The sequence below is a fragment of the Ctenopharyngodon idella genome, chromosome 11, assembly GCF_019924925.1.
Source record: "Ctenopharyngodon idella isolate HZGC_01 chromosome 11, HZGC01, whole genome shotgun sequence".
NCBI classification, from domain to species: domain Eukaryota; kingdom Metazoa; phylum Chordata; class Actinopteri; order Cypriniformes; family Xenocyprididae; genus Ctenopharyngodon; species Ctenopharyngodon idella.
In genome coordinates, this window is record NC_067230.1 from 16938880 (window position 1) to 16955339 (window position 16460).

General features: G+C 39.5%; 3 protein-coding genes across 4 annotated transcripts in view; 1 reads left to right on the plus strand and 2 right to left on the minus strand.

Annotated features, from left to right (window-relative positions):
* Positions 1-319: 319 nt before the first annotated feature.
* Positions 320-7162, minus strand: srsf6b (serine and arginine rich splicing factor 6b). The gene is made up of 6 exons (XM_051913359.1): positions 6916-7162; positions 5231-5391; positions 2850-2971; positions 1604-1806; positions 1458-1529; positions 320-1376 (listed from the first exon to the last, which is right to left on the minus strand). The coding sequence occupies exons 1-6, from the start codon at positions 7020-7022 to the stop codon at positions 929-931; spliced, it is 1113 nt and encodes a 370-aa protein (XP_051769319.1). The 5' UTR covers positions 7023-7162; the 3' UTR covers positions 320-928.
* Positions 7163-7239: 77 nt separating this feature from the next.
* Positions 7240-11584, minus strand: acot8 (acyl-CoA thioesterase 8). The gene is made up of 6 exons (XM_051913361.1): positions 11400-11584; positions 10870-11006; positions 10567-10792; positions 10332-10489; positions 8419-8610; positions 7240-7737 (listed from the first exon to the last, which is right to left on the minus strand). Exons 1-6 carry the CDS (start codon positions 11531-11533, stop codon positions 7622-7624), a joined length of 963 nt encoding a protein of 320 aa, XP_051769321.1. The 5' UTR covers positions 11534-11584; the 3' UTR covers positions 7240-7621.
* A 607-nt stretch (positions 11585-12191) lies between these two features.
* Positions 12192-16460, plus strand: part of phactr3b (phosphatase and actin regulator 3b) — a 55638-nt gene continuing 51369 nt past the window's right edge. Inside the window, exons 1-2 of one of the 2 annotated variants that reach the window (XM_051913338.1) lie at positions 12192-12281; positions 13245-13523. In XM_051913338.1, the coding sequence (XP_051769298.1) occupies positions 13418-13523 (106 nt within the window). In that variant the 5' untranslated portion in view covers positions 12192-12281; positions 13245-13417. Of the gene's footprint in view, positions 12282-12963; positions 13524-16460 lie in introns of those variants that run through there. The other variant, XM_051913336.1, reaches the window with a different exon arrangement.

Here is a 16460-nt window from a genome sequence, read left to right on the forward strand (position 1 = left end):
TCACCAAATGAAATAGTCTGTCAGTCTGATTCAGCTGTAATCTCTGACCTATGGAAGCTCGTTTCTGACAGAAAACAATTTAAAAGAATTGTGAATTTTATCTCACAATTGTGAAAAAAAGTCAGAATTGTGAGAAAATCGTGAGCTGAAGAATTATTTTAACCCAGATTATTAAAGTAATAAATACTAAGATATGTTGAGGTTAAATGGCTGGACATGTCTGTACAGGCACATGTGTATTTGACTTAATTACACCTCATGTGTGAACAAAAAAAATAATAAAAAAATCTGCTCTAAGAAAAAAGCAGCAACACTAATAACCAATTAAATGTTTATTAAACTAAAACACTGGAAAATATCCAAAAATCCATTTAAAAATTAGATCAATCACAGAAATCACACCGCAAGTGATGCATTCAACTTTTTGTAAACAAAAACAAAAATTTCACAAAGACAATTGAAGATGAGCAAGAGCGCTAACAGAAACAAAAGCTTCCAGGGAAATGAAAAAAAAAAAAAAAAAATCAGCAAGAGACAGGAATGAGTTACTAGAGTGAGGAAGCTCAGCGATCACCACAGAAGAAAGATACACATCCTATCAAACTCAGCCTCAAACCTCACGCTGAAGCAAAACATGACATGAGCCTCTTAAAGACGTCTCATACTAAAGCAAGAAGAACAACCAATGACCCGAGCAATGCTTACAAGCACAAAATATTACAAATTCTGATTTGACACGCCTCACGTGGGGGAGAAAAACCCTCTGGTATGCAATTTTGTTTTCATGCAATGTTGAAAACGGCACGTGAATCAATACTACACTGGGCGCAGCCTTCTCAAGCGTCTGGTGAATGTTCATAGGCTGTGAATGATCAATTAAACACTGAACTGCATCAGATGTTCCTGCTGTGAGATCCAATCAGAGACACTAGTCTTGAGACGCAGACCTGGAGCGGGAACGAGACTTTGATCGAGACGGAGAGCGAGACGCAGAGCGTTTGCCGGGCGACTCCGACTGACGGCGATTCTCTTTAGGGGACGGTGAACGAGAGGTGGACTTGGCCCTCTCTCCGTCTCCGTTCTCCCTCGGCGAAGCAGAGCGGCTTCGGGACTTCTTACTCACAGACTTCTCCTTGGAGCGGCTTCTTGAATCTCTCTCCGACTTTGCTTTGGAGCGGCTCTTGGAGCGACTCTTGGAGCGAGATTTGCGCGCATCGGAGCGAGAGCGGGACTTCTGCGTGCGCGAGCGGGACCGAGACTTGGACTTTCTGGAGCGGGACTTTGTTGGGGACTTGGAGTGAGACTTCCTCCCAGACCTGGAGCGGGACTTGCGACCGGACCTGGAACGGGAGCGGCGCTTGCTACGGGACCTGGAGCTGTAGAAGACAGACAGAAGTTAGTTAGAAAAGCAATCAGAGTCGCATTTCAACCACACAAACAAACAAGTGCCATCTTACCGAGATCTGGAGCGGGAATGGCTCCGGGAACTCCTGCGGCTCCTGCTGCGAGACCGGCGTCTGCTACGAGACCTGTGAAAGAGTGTTTGAGTCGAGAGATCTACATAAACACATGACTGAGATGAAGCTGAAGATGAAGGCCTGACCTGGACCTGCTCCCAGAGTAGGAACGGCGGCGTCTGGGCTTGTCCTCTACCAGACGGATTTTTCTTCCATTAATATCAGTGCCATCCAACTTGTCAATAGCTCTCTTCATATCCGAGTAGGAGCGAAACTCAATCACACCCTCATTGGTCCGTTCTTTGTGGGCGTCGGCGTAGGTCACCTCTCCAGCCTGACGCATGAAGTCCTGTGGTGAAGAACAACAAGCCCTTCTGTTACGGACACAAAGCTTCCCAAAGTCACTCGGTGTCAGAATTACTAAAATTACTAAATAAACAAGGGCTGTCAGCTCAATTAATCTACACATGCTAATTAAAAAGAAAACCCTTGTGGAAAAGTGTGCTTAACTGTATTGAATGTACTTTAAATCTCAAAAGAAAAATGTATATATTAAAAAAAACAAAAAAACTACCTGCAGATAATGAAACTCAAGTGTTCCTAAAATGAGTACACTTCCATGTTTGACTTCAAGTGCACTTTATATTGTACTATTCAACATTTTAAATTGTTTTAATCTTTTGTTGTTCACTTATTTTGACGTGTTCACTAACTACTAAAGCACATGTATCGAATATATAAAGCACGTGATTCAATATTAAATTTCAAGGGGTCACATGATGCCTTTTAAAGGTGTTTGTGCATGTATACGGTCTGCAAAGTTAAAGCTCAGTCTCTTAGAGGGATTTATTCTAACAGAACAGCGACGAGGATACTTTCTACTGAGCCGCCGTTCTGACGTAGAACCTGGAAGAGCTGGACGTAAACGTATGAGAATGACATACAAAGATACTGTTGAATAAAGTCGTTATTTTTGTTTTGTTTTTGCGCACAAAAAGTATTCTCGTCTCTTCATGACATTAAGGTTGAACCACTGCAGTCACATGACTGTTTTAACGATGTCTTTAGTTCCTTTCTGGACCTTGAAAGTGTTGATTATATTGCTGTCTATGGACGAGTCATAAACCTCTCAGATTTCATCGAAAATATCTTAATTTGTGTTCTGAAGATGAACGAAGGTCTTACGGGTGTGGAACGACATGAGGGTGAGTAATTAATGAGGTAATTTTCATTTTTGGGTGAACTAACCCTTTAATCATTGCCACAGAAAAGGCTCAGTGGCTGTGTAAACCTCAGAAGTCCAGTAGAAAGTTTCACTTGTATTTGAATCAGGTACTTGTTCCTAAGAACATAGCAACAATCAATCAATTAAAGTCTCAACTAAGCGCTCACCTTGAGGTCCTGCCAGCTGCAGCGACTGGACAGGTTCTCCACGATCAGACGGTACTCGGTGCGAACCGGAGGCCCATATTTGTCTCTTCCGCTTCGGCTCCTGCTGCTATAACCACTACTGCCTTCAGACAAAAGCCAAAAGACAGCAGACAATCAGTACTGAATTAGAGCCGACGCACAGGGCGCACACAAGGCAACCTCTTCAGACATCAAACTGCATAAAGCATGATGTTCAGGTGTCTTCCTACCCCACCCCATCAATACACACCCAAATAAACGCACCTCAGCACCACACAGTTCTGAAGGGAACGATTACTGTGGGATTATTAAAAACAAACAAAATAAATCTTGACATTTGACCGCACTGCATTTGTTCAATCAGTCCCTCTGAAAGGGCCAAAGGTCGCATTGCTGGTCTTTACCCAACAGCTCAAGAACAGCAATGCTCTGAACATGAATACCGCTGCAGCGACACAGGTTTAACAAACGAGTACATGATACCCTCATGAAAACAAACAGAAGGAAAACTACAAAAAAATTAAAAAATAACCAAGACTACTTACATTAGATGCTGACGTTACCTGTCTACTGACAGAACAGCGACAGCACAAGACAGATAGCAAGGGAAGCCCATTGCTCTTTTTAATAAAAAAGAAAAAAAGAAACAAAAGAAAAAGAAAAGAAAAAGAAAAACTAGCGGGTAGCTACATAAATTCGTTTAACCTGACCAATATTTCGTTCAACATAAAAACCAATGGGTTTCCTCACCATCACCCTGGTCTATTGGCAAAAGGCAGCTGTCATCATGGCTTCCGGTTAGGTCAGCCAAGGGTCAAAGGGCAAAGGTCACACACACATTGTAAGGTGAAAGCCAAGGCCAAACGGGACAGGCAGTCATCTTAGCCTCAATGGACTCGGACTCAGCCCGCACCGGACTCTTTTAAATTGAAACATCAAGGACTTTTGTTAATGTTGAATTCAGATGTAAACACAAAATCGCATCGTCACACGTCATACTGTTTACATGCCAGTGAGGCGTCAGGTTGTGACAGAAAACAACGAAAACAAAACAACTCATTACTAGGGCTGCCCCTTAACAGTCGACTAAACGTTAGTCCATCGACCTCAAATATGACTTACTTAAAACATAAGCAACTTTACATGTCCGTTGGCTCTAACGTAGATAAATGTGCGCTGTTATTAGACGCATATCCATGTTTGTGTGGAAGCTGAAGTATAGTACGCTTTACTGCAAGACATGGAGGCGCGATCACTTAAAATACTCCATTTATGGTCATACAGATAAGAGTAATACATCATTCTAAACGAGTTTACTACTTTGTGTAAACTCACAGGAAACATTGTGCCTTTGTAAAATAAAGAAAACAAACAGGATGCGCTTTCTGCCGTCTCGGTCTCTGTGAACTGGAGCGCAACACAAAATAAACCGAAACTCAGTGTGCATACTTCCTCCACAGACATGAGAAATATATCTACAGAAGGCTTGAAATGTCTACTTTTAAACTAACCAATTAAAATCGAAAAGAAATACTCTCGGCTTATGTAATCCTTATGAAAGGAGCATTTCTCTCTGTAGGCGTGTTCACCATACTGCGGAGATGAGAGTCAACATCTCTGCAGCCGACGCCGACTCAGAAAACGCTAGTTTATTAATACACTAGTTTATAATTTAATTTCAGACACATTCATAATCATTACTTTTGCCAGTGTTTTGCGACAGCTTTGTGTGATTGACCGTGTAATAAGCTATTACACCTATATAATAAACACTCATTATGGTTTAGTATTCTTCTCAGTATATATTTAAATAACTAAATTAATATAGACGTGCGATTAGTCGACTAATGACTTAAATGAACGACTGCTAGTCGACTAGAAATATCATCTTTAGTCGGGGGCAGCCCTACTCATTACTAAATCTATTGGCTAGAATAGATTTAGAGCTGGACCAATGAAAAGTGGAAACAGCCCACCACCTGACATGTAAACATCTTTAGTCCCTAACTTTTGAAGATTACTCAAGTTATACTGCATATTCTTCTCATGACCCTTGGCATTTAAAATGGGCCAAAACTACAAAAGCAAAGGCATCTTTTGAGGGAATCCCCATTTAAAAAGGTCACATTTCAGGACCGTCTGCATTAAATAGAACATAGATCCCAAAAGCCTTCGATCCGGACCACAGGAACTGCAGACTTCAGAGAAATGTAGTTAGTCACTGGATGCAGGCGCAATTGCTTTGAAACGACAGTCCTCTGCAAGTTAAAACAGTTATTATTCACCTCCACTTCTTCCTCGCGCCTGAGGGGGAAATGAAGAGAGAACAGGGTTGTGTGGATGATGAATGAGACTGTACTTACTGCGCCCGCCGCCCCCATAACCCCCACCGTATCCATCTCGGTCCCGTCGCGGTCCTCGGGCGTGCTCCACGATCACACGCTCCCCGCACAGGTCTTTACCGTTCAGCTCGTACACCGCATCATCTGCGTCGCGGGTGTCTTCGAACTCCACGAACCCATACCTGAAAATAAATCATAATCAGAACTTGGGTTAACAAAGATCTACAGCACTACATAAATGACATGTAAATGCAGCCTCGACACAGGAATACAGGCTACAGTTAGTCACCACGATTCTTGTTTTTCTTCTGACATTCAAGATCTTTGTCATTCGTACATGGTACAATTAAATTCTTTGTCACCTCCTCATGACAGAGGGTAGAAGGGGAACATATTATATAAAAGCCAAGGCAATAAAAAAAAAAAATACACAAAGACAAACCAGGAAGAATAAAAATAAACAATAGCAAAATATGCACTGTATAAACAAATAAGAGAGAAAAAAAAAAAAAAAAAAAGTGTCAAAATGATGACGTGTTTACTGCTGCAAGGGCGGGGCAACATGTCACTCACATGAGATCCACCAATAGCAAAGCAACAGAAGTCCCTTTTGGAAATTGATTCTGGTGTTGTGTCGAATTTCTGAAATCACTACCTGATTGGCTAATCCTAACTCCACCCCTAATCCCAACCCCTCCCCCACACCTAAACTACCAATACTAGGAGGGTAATAATTCGGCACAACACCTGTTCTGGAAGGAAAAAAAAACAAAAAAAACCTCATTTATTTTCTCCATGAGGACATTATTATTTAAAGGTGTTATTAACCTTGTAAACGAGGTCGATAAATGATGCCATATGCTTTTTTTAATGCTTTCAGTGCGCATAATTTCAATTTATCTAAATAATCGCGCTTAACTGCAGAATTCCTGGTCTAACACTACACCAGGAAAAAAAAGTCTGACATGCACAAAGTCTTAGTCAAATTATTATTATTATTTATTATTATTATTATTAAAACGCATTCTGTATACTCACGTTAGATGAAGCGTTTTGTTTAATAGTTTAAATTGCATTAAGCTGCTCGTTGTCAATATAAGGACAAACGACCGCCATATTGGCCAGTTTTTAAATGCACAACACATTTTGGCAAACTGTGCACGGGGCCATACTACATAATGGAAGAATAGTGCGAGAATCGTGTGGACATGCTACTCCAAAAATATCCAAACAACTTTAGATACATTTACAAATACAAACACTAAAGTGCGGGAGAACTGATGCGCGCGACACACAAACAACGGTTTGCGAATTCAGGTCAACACCATTAAACATGTGTAACGTTACTCTACATACCAAAGCTTAGTTGAACCACCCTTAGATAAAGGGTCATTTATTTACTGTGCTTTAGAATCAGCGACGATGTAAAAGCGTCGATGTTTTCAGTATTGTTAAATATCTGATCGTATAAAATTAGTTCACGCGCTGTGAACAACAAACGTCCGCCATTTTGAGCACGCGGTAAGAGCCTCAGTCAGACGGATAAAATCAACAAGCCACCACACTGAGCATTTAAACTGCCACTCAAATTAAAGATCGCAGACATTAAGAGGCACTCAGTGTCCCTAAATGCGCTGAAGATGTGAAGATGTTATCATGACGAGGCAGTGTCGAGGCCGCGGCGCTCTTCTGCTACACAAACTTACCCGTTCTTCAGATCGATCTCCAAAAGCTTCCCGTACCCGCTGAAAAACCTCTGAATATCCTTCTCCCGCACATGATAACTCAGTCTGCCGACGTACACTCGCGGCATGATTAATGCTTAGTAAATAATAGTCAAACGCACGAACCCCCGTAGCTTTAACCGCTATCGGTCTCCTCGGAACGGCCACCTAGCGGTTATAACGGCCACGTTTTAGCGGCGTCACTTCCGGCGTCTCTACGCGCACGCGGAAACACACACTAGCAGTAGTAGGCTAGACAATAATAACTGTTTAGATACTGAATGATTGCAAATGTACAACACAACCTCAGATTGTTTTGTTTATTAATAAATTATAAATAATTCAAGTTCTCATTTACATTTAAAATGTCCCACATTCACAACTTGCAGTATGTCACTGAAGACTTTTTGTTTATAATTAAACAGTGAAGATAATCTCATTGTTCATACACTTCATAAGAAAACACTGTCTTCAACATTTTTGAACAGGGTTAACCTAAATGGACAATTATTTTAACACAAGAGACAAAAAAAGCTAAGTTTATAAGTGCTGTTATTTATTGCCATATTCTGCAGACCAACTGCAATCTTGACATTGTTGTAATATGACAAATTATAAACCAAAAAAGTCAGCCTGGCAACTATCATAAGGCATCTTAAGAATTCTATTCTATTTAAGAGTATATCCTCTATAATTTACTCTGAGAAACTGCCTTCACTCGTATCACTCCCTCCTGGGCGCAGGAAGCTGCGAGAACGCCATCCTGTCTCCACAGACGGCCCTGGACGAAGCCTCTGCTGCCTCCTGAGGGGAACACCAATGTAATAAGACATTAATGGTATTTATTATCATATATACTCATCATTAGCTCTGTTTCCATGCAAAGTTGTGAATTTAACTTATGCACAAAACTGGAATATTGCATGAAACATTTGCGAATAAAACTTTCTATACCATATGCTCAAGAGAACAAAATCGTCATTTCCTGCCACAAAACATCAGTAATAAAAATGGAAGTGGCTCTTTTTTTCCTCCATCATAAATGAGTTGGTCTCAGAGCGTCAGACGAAACTCAATAAACGCTGTCATGTTCTCTTGCGTTCGGATGCTGGTGTTTGTGAGACGCTTCTGGAGGGAATTAAACCAAATCATTCTGATGACAGACTGACTCAGAACCACCAAACCAACATTTGAGATGCTGCGACATGATTGGTCCGCTGGTTAGTCCAGTTATCCAATCACAGAGGGTTTTGAGGGATTTATTCGGTAAATGTGTTTCCATCGTAAGTTCATGCGCATCTTCTTATCGGATAAAAAAAATGACTTGCCTCATTAGTTTTTACAGGTTAAGCGCATCTTGTCGTTTCTATCCAGCATGTTTTTGTGAGATATATCAAAACTCACATGAACACCTGGGATGGAATCATGTGGTACATTCTAATGAACTCCATAAACATGTGAGAATGGACAGAAGCGGCTGCTGACCTGACCACGGGCTTTCACACTCGTACAGCATCCACTCGTCTGCTCTGAACGTGCTGTGAAACCACATGGCGTGATCCAGCGAGGCCGAGAACTGTGCCCTGTGATTCGGGTACGGCAGCAGCGCCGTCCCCAGGAAAGCATAATCCGACACGTACGCCGCCACACAACAGTGCAGCTTCATGTTACCAGCTCCTAAAATACACACAATATTCAGAAATATGAAATAAGTTAAACACAGTCATTATCCAAAATGAACACAACAGCTCATTTCTTACAGTAATGGCCGTCCATCTGACTGTACATTGATTAATATATGACTATATAAATAGATGTATATAAATGGAAATTCATTTTTGATCTGAGTTGAATTAAACAACAATATCTGATTGAATGCCATGAATGACTAATCACAATCCAGTTCCTACACCTTCTGACCAATCAATTTCCATACATTTTTTATTTATTTATTAACATTTGAAGTTACTAGGTAAGGAATTTAAAAACTAATTTTACAGAGATTGTACTCGCAGTAATGTAACAAGCAATATTTTAGAGAAAAGCGTAACCAAAACAAATGTATATTCACCGTGGAATTTTCATGACTTGAAGATTTCTATGAAGATTTTACTGCATTCCATGACTTTTCCAGTGACGCAGTTCGACTGTATTAATGTTCTTAACTGTACTGAATGTGCACTTCAAATCTTAAAAGTATATTTGAAAAAATATGCAGATAATATAATATAATATTAATGAAAGAAAAGGGCACTTGAGTGTACTTTCATGGCTGTTTCTTAACACACTTAAGTACACATTTAGAAGTTTTACTTTAAAGTTAATTTTATGTTGTAATAATATTTTGTCGTACTTTAAAACACACTTACTATAATGTATCGACTAACATACTGAAGAGCTTGATTATAATTTCAACTGTAGTGTGTTATTTAATATTACATTTAAAGTTTTTTTTAAATATGCTAAATTGCAGCTTCATCATTACAAATGTGTAATTACAAATAAATGACATACAAGTTTCAATAGAAATTACATTAAAGTAATTTTAGTTTACCATAAATGCTTGTCAGTACATTCAGCAGCACACTTTACCATATTTCCAAGACAATAAAAATAATAATGAAATTACATATAAAAATGTACTTGAAGCGTAATGTAAGTGGGTCAGAAAAGCTCTCGACTAAATGCATTTAACATTACATTGAAACTATTACATATTTTTAATTAATTGTAAATGCAACTAAGTGCCCAAAAACATTACAATCAGTTTCTTATTTTCAAGTATATTATTTCCATAATAAGTATGCTAAAGAGTATTTCAAGGTTTTTCTTGACTACGGGAATCCCGAATACTGAAAAAATAAGAGGTTCATCGATCTGAAAAGAAAAATAATCTTGCAATTTTAATTTTAACCTCACAAACCTTAACCTAACTGTACAGCACATTAATCATAAATAATTGTACTGTGAGAAATAATGTGCAAAAACAGTTTGGACAATTTTGTGCCTTATCTACCCCTGAAAGGTGTATTCTAGTACCACAGAGTAGTAATATATACACCCTTCAGGTTCTACTATGAGCGTTTATGGGTAAATTATGCTGCCTTCATGTGCTATCGGATAATTCCCACTTCTGAAGTCGTGATTACGAGCTCATTGCATTCAATTTTCGAAATGGGAGGGTGTTCATCTGCAATTTTTACTTAGGAAACTCATATTTACGGTAATTCCGAGAGCACATGAAGCAGCACAAGGCCCACAGATGACCTTTTGAGGGTCCTGTCAGTGACAAGCTGTTGTGCCTGTAAAGCTACCGTTTTTGCACATTTTCTCTGAGTGCATGACATCATAAGTGGTTTTAACTATAAAGATGTGGTGAGACGACAGGCTTATTTTACCTATATGCCCTCTCGCTCGCACCCAGAATAACGTCTTCGGTTCCATGGCAACACGTCTGTAGAAATCAGGCGGGTTGACTGGCTTGATCTCTATAGGAACTTCATCAGCAAGTATTTTATTTAGACCCTGTCGCGTATTATCTGCCAGGTTTGGATCACTGAAAAACATACGTAAGAGTGTTTGGGACAGGCTGTTGTGATTCTCTATGGCAAACACAGCGGTTTGGTGTGAGACCTGAGGGTGCGCTGAATGAGCTCCTCGACCGTGAGCAGTGTGTCCGGCGGAGGGACGGTGGGCATGTTGAACTGATGCTCCAGTGGACTGGGCTGCTGCATGTGAAACGACGCCTGGCAGATCAGTATGGGCTGACCGTGCTGAATGGCTTTCACAGATCGCACACAGAAACTGCGGCCATCCCGAGTCCTTTCCACCTGGTACAGCACTGGCACCTTTGGGTCCCCTGAGCACACAAGGGAACAATGGGAAAACCAAAGTTTCCATATAAACCTGTGTGTGATTAGATACACCTGAGTTTACCTGCTCTCACGAAGTAGCAGTGCAGTGAATGAGCGTAGAGATGATCACTGACAGAACTGGCCGCAGCTACAAGAGCCTGTCCAACGATCTGACCACCGAAGAGGCGCTTGGTGCGAGGAACCCAGTGATGTGTCCCTCTGTGAGGCAACAAAACATGGTATTACCATGGTAAGAGTAGAAGCCCACCTCACAAAAATATATTCTAAGTTACAAAAACATTATTTCTGAACGTTCCCTGAACCTTTAAAACATTCCAGTTTCTTAAATGTTTTATAAACGTTTTTTCTTGGTTATACGAATATCAAGGAAAGATTCCATTTTAGAATTTTGCAAACATTACGACGTTACTTTTAAACGTTCTCTGAACGTTCTGAAACATTTATAAAGCGTTAGACGAGCATCCAACTGACGAATAAATAATGTTTTTGAGAGATTATTAAAAACCAGATAACTCTGAATTAACGTTCTGTTAATGTTACTGGAAGAACGTTAACTAACACACTCAATATTTTGAAGAGACATTGGTTTACCTGTACAGGTCGGTGTCGAGCTTCTCTAAATTCAGAACACTCGTGACCAGAACACTTCTGAGATCAGCTTCACTTGATTTGGACGCTTGATTTACTACAATGTCAACTCCAGATTCACTGCCGCGTTCAGCCATATTTACTGTATCTGTGTGGCGGGCGGATCTTCTGAATCGATTCAAAACCCTTTCAACGATTCATTTGCGTCATCAGTCAAAATGTTCACGGAAGTACTGCCCACGTGACGTGCTTCAAACGTTGTAGTCATTTTTTTGGTAAATATTGCTACGTGTTGTTGTATTGGTCTATATAAATTAAAATTATTACAATAGTAACGGGAGACATTAGTTCCGAATCTTTGAATCAATTAAACCATGATTCACTGAACGGCACATGGAGGACATCTGCTGGTCAAATGCAGATAAAACGACTCGTAAGCATTTCAAAATGATTCAAAACCAGTGTTGAGAAAAAGTTACTTTTAAAAGTAATGCATTACGATATTGCGTTACTCCCTAAAAAAGATACTAATTAACGCAATTAGTTACTTAGTTACTTTTTATTGAAAGTAATGCGTTACATTACTTTTGCGTTACTTTTTCTCACCTGGGCTGGGCTTGCTTATTTGTTTTTAATAACAACAAAAAGCTCCTGTTTTTGGCAGATGTTAAGGCCCTTTCATACCAAAAGTGAAATGAATAAGCCTCAGGCTGAAGGAGATGCATATTTACGCCTGTACAGTAGAGGGCGCTGCTCAGACAAACCTTTCAGCTGTGCTGCTATTCTGGATTAAAGAAGAATAGGATACAGAAGGAAGTTCAACACTCTTATTTCTAAATCTTAAGTCATTTTTGCTTATTATATGGTTGAATTAGATCATAGAAGGTCAGCAGCAAAGACATTGGTTAATAAAGTGTAATTTAATATAGTTCATTATTACAGGTTTGCGTAAAATTCTGAGATTGCATTTCACTGTTTTTATCATTCTGAGGAACACTGAATGTTTTCGTGGAGTGAGATGAGTAAATGCATGTTCACAATTAGTCTAGAACTACAAACACATCATGTTCACACAGAGACACAACACCTCTGACCCTAACACGAGGACAGGAGAGCTGTCAGTCAATACATGTGAAGAAGTAACTTGAGTTACTTATTTGAAAAAGTAACTTAGATATTTTGTTGCAAATTGAAAAAGTAATGCGTTACTTAACTAGTTACTTGAAAAAGTAATCTGATTACGCAACTCAAGTTACTTGTAATGCGTTACCCCAACACTGTTCATAACATTTGCAAATTAGTTCCGTTTTTACCGAAACATAAATTATATTTGTTTCATACTCTTTGTAGACCATTTGCATCTCTAAATATCAGAAAACATCAGTCTGACTTTTGCTTTCTAAAAACCCACCGTATTTTGCCTTGTGTGTTGTGTTTTAGTTGATCGAGACAAAATTTAGAATCACTGACTGCTGATCAGCCCAAACTTGTTTACTCAGTCTGATCTGATCTATTATCAGACTGTTCTCATCAGTGTCTCCACAAGAGGGCGCCACAGGCTCATCGTTCTGTAGTTCCTTTGACAAATCACTGTAACGCTGTTCTCTTGAATGAGCATGTCAAATAACACTGATTATATTACGGTTTTAATAGGGCTACACGTCCATCTCATGTAAAAACACGATGGATGTCAATCAGCACATTAATTATTGCGCAAGTTTCTTGTATCCCTCCGCAAAAACACACTAACACTTGATATTCATCCACACATGAAATAAACTGTAGCAATGAGATGTAACATAATAATGACAATGATAATCTGAATAAATAATCCGATGGTCTCCCCAGATGTGCCTCAGCGGCTCCCCGTCACCAGGCGCGCGCACGTGAACGCGCACGCGGGCTCTCCTCCTCCTGCGCTGGTGTTCTGCTGCTGTCACACTGAATCTCATCCACCGCTCGCTGCTCATATTCCCGACGCAGATTGGCTTCTCCGTGTTTTATTTTGTGTTCTCATCTCCATGGCCACATCAGATGGATCAGAAGATTGCGTTGTGCAGAGAGGAAGATCTCGAAGTGACCCGAGCATCATTACCGACACGCGTGTCGTTTATACGAACAGCACAGGTGAGTGAATAAATATACATATATATCTGTTTAACTGCATAGATATCTGCGGGGGGAGAGTTAGATAGGCAGCAGCTGCCGTTGGCATGACTGGCATGATGTCTGTACACACATGTATCGCTGATGATGCATGAAGATGAAGCGCATCATGTAGATCGTGTTGTTCAGGGTTCATGGTGCTGATGCTGCGGTGACGCGCAGGGCTTCCCCGTGACTGATGGATCTGCAGATGTCCAGCTTGAGGAGCTCGTGTCAATGTAAACCTGTGTGTCCAGTCGTTTTACCTCCAGTGTCCTCTGCATTTACCCAGCAGCACTAATTACAGCTGTGAATCACTGCCTTTACTGACCTTTACATTGAGGAATATACAGTAAAGTGTGATTCATGCTGCAGTAGAAGGACGAAGGATGAGCGTCATTATTTTAAGTTGTAACAAAGTGTTTGCAATGGCTTCATTAAAGAGGATGAACGCTATTAGCCAGGACAGGCCTAATCTATCACAAAGATCCTTTACAATCTTACAGTTGTTAAGAGTTTTTCATTAGTAGAAGCTCGTAGTTGTTGCTGGTGGTGAAAAGGCATTTGTATTGGATTTATTTATTGTTTTCCACTGCATCAGTGTCTCAGAGCGTGGAAACTGAGCGGCTGAAGTGGGATTAGAGATTGAAATGTGTTAAAAGCTGTTTGTTTGGACACAGACAGGTGCTGAACATTTATCCTTGGATTAGAGCTGATCACACTGTCCTGTAATACATGTTGACATACTGCTGACTGAACTGATGCACTCTTTCCTAAACGATGAGACCTTATTTATATGTTTGTTATATGACTGCTGTATCATGTGACGCTGATGTCACTTAACATCACTGCCTTAAATGTCAAGAGAAACTGCTGTACTGAGAGACGAAAAGCACTCTCTCAGTCTGGAAAACCTATTGCGAAAAAGAAGTATTGAACGTGTGCTTGTACTGTACTTCAAATCTTAAAATTATATATTTTAAAAAAAATGCACATGAAGATATAATATTAATGAAATAAAAGGCCACTTAAGTGTATTTAAAGACAGTACACTTTCATGACACTTTTAAATGTGATGTAATGTCAAGTTGAATGTTTTACTTTAAAGTACATTTTTAAATCATTGTGTTTTAATAATCTTTTGTCATGATTTAAATTTTGATGTATTGACTAACATAGTAAAGAACATGTAATTTGCTTGATTATAATATTACCTGTAGTGTTTTTTGATATAACTTTTAAAGTTCACATATTTTAAATGAACTAAATCGCAACTTTGTCATTACAAATGTGTAATTACAAGTATATTCTAATGCATGACATCTAAGTTTCAATAGAAATCACATTAAAGCATATTGTAGTTTATCATAAATGTTCATCAATTTGTAGCACACTTTACCATATTTCAAAGAAATGAAATTACATATAAAATTATAAATTAGTCCTATTAATTGGGCCAAAAAAGCACTGTAATATAACTATATTAGTGTCCACACCAGTGCATGGTTTCGTTCTGTTCATTATTAGTGCCTCAGTTTTGTCATCTGTCTCTTTAAATGCTTGAACTCTTTAAAGCAGAGATTCTGATTGGCTGTCAATGTTTTTATCGTTCATCAGCTGGAAAAGATCGTTCTGAAAGTGATTCCAGCGATATCGTTCCTCTGCTGTTCTTTTACATTTAGAACGATTTTATCTTTATTGTTATCGTTATAGTTATTGATCTTGGTGTGAACGGGCCTTAAAGCATTTAATATAAATTTAAACTATAATACATTTTCATTTAATTGCAATGCATTTAAGTGTCTGAAAACATTACATTCAGTTCACACTTAAGTACAGGTGCTGGTCATATAATTAGAATATCATCAAAAAGTTGATTTATTTCACTAATTCTATTCAAAAAGTGAAACTTGTATATTATATTCATTCATTACACACAGACTGATATATTTCAAATGTTTATTTCTTTTAATTTTGATGATTATAACTGACAACTAGGAAAATCCCAAATTTAGTATCTCAGAAAATTAGAATATTACTTAAGACCAATACAAAGAAAGGATTTTTAGAAATCTTGGCCAACTAAAAAGTATGAACATGAAAAGTATGAGCATGTACAGCACTCAATACTTAGTTGGGGCTCCTTTTGCCTGAATTACTGCAGCAATGCTGCGTGGCATGGAGTCGATCAGTCTGTGGCACTGCTCAGGTGTTATAAGAGCCCAGGTTGCTCTGATAGTGGCCTTCAGCTGTTCTGCATTGTTGGGTCTGGCATATCACATCTTCCTCTTCACAATACCCCATAGATTTTCTATGGGGTTAAGGTCAGGCGAGTTTGCTGGCCAATTAAGAACAGGGATACCATGGTCCTTAAACCAGGTACTGGTAGCTTTGGCACTGTGTGCAGGTGCCAAGTCCTGTTGGAAAATGAAATCTGCATCTCCATAAAGTTGGTCAGCAGCAGGAAGCATGACGTGCTCTAAAACTTCCTGGTATACGACTGCGTTGACCTTGGACCTCAGAAAACACAGTGGACCAACACCAGCAGATGACATGGCATCCCAAACCATCACTGACTGTGGAAACTTTACACTGGACCTCAAGCAACGTGGATTGTGTGCCTCTCCTCTCTTCCTCCAGACTCTGGGACCCTGATTTCCAAAGGAAATGCAAAATTTACTTTCATCAGAGAACATAACTTTGGACCACTCAGCAGCAGTCCAGTCCTTTTTGTCTTTAGCCCAGGCCAGACGCTTCTGATGCTGTCTGTTGTTCAAGAGTGGCTTGACATGACAGCTGAAACCCATGTCTTGCATACGTCTGTGCGTAGTGGTTCTTGAAGCACTGACTCCAGCTGCAGTCCACTCTTTGTGAATCTCCCCCACATTTTTGAATGGGTTTTGTTTCACAATCCTCTCC

What these genes read in the sequence shown, in the direction of transcription:
- srsf6b (XM_051913359.1), bottom strand. Translation starts at nt 7,022, where the DNA reads ATGCCGCGAGTGTACGTCGGCAGACTGAGTTATCATGTGCGGGAGAAG. An exon ending in GAGATCGATCTGAAGAACGG is followed by an intron (nt 5,392 to 6,915) that starts GTAAGTTTGTGT and finishes ATTTATTTTCAG; the next exon opens with GTATGGGTTCGTGGAGTTCG. An exon ending in TACTCTGGGAGCAGGTCCAG is followed by an intron (nt 1,530 to 1,603) that starts GTCAGGCCTTCA and finishes ACTCTTTCACAG; the next exon opens with GTCTCGTAGCAGACGCCGGT.
- acot8 (XM_051913361.1), bottom strand. Translation starts at nt 11,533, where the DNA reads ATGGCTGAACGCGGCAGTGAATCTGGAGTTGACATTGTAGTAAATCAA. An exon ending in CTCGACACCGACCTGTACAG is followed by an intron (nt 11,007 to 11,399) that starts GTAAACCAATGT and finishes GTTGCCTCACAG; the next exon opens with AGGGACACATCACTGGGTTC. An exon ending in GCGAGCGAGAGGGCATATAG is followed by an intron (nt 8,611 to 10,331) that starts GTAAAATAAGCC and finishes TGTGTATTTTAG; the next exon opens with GAGCTGGTAACATGAAGCTG.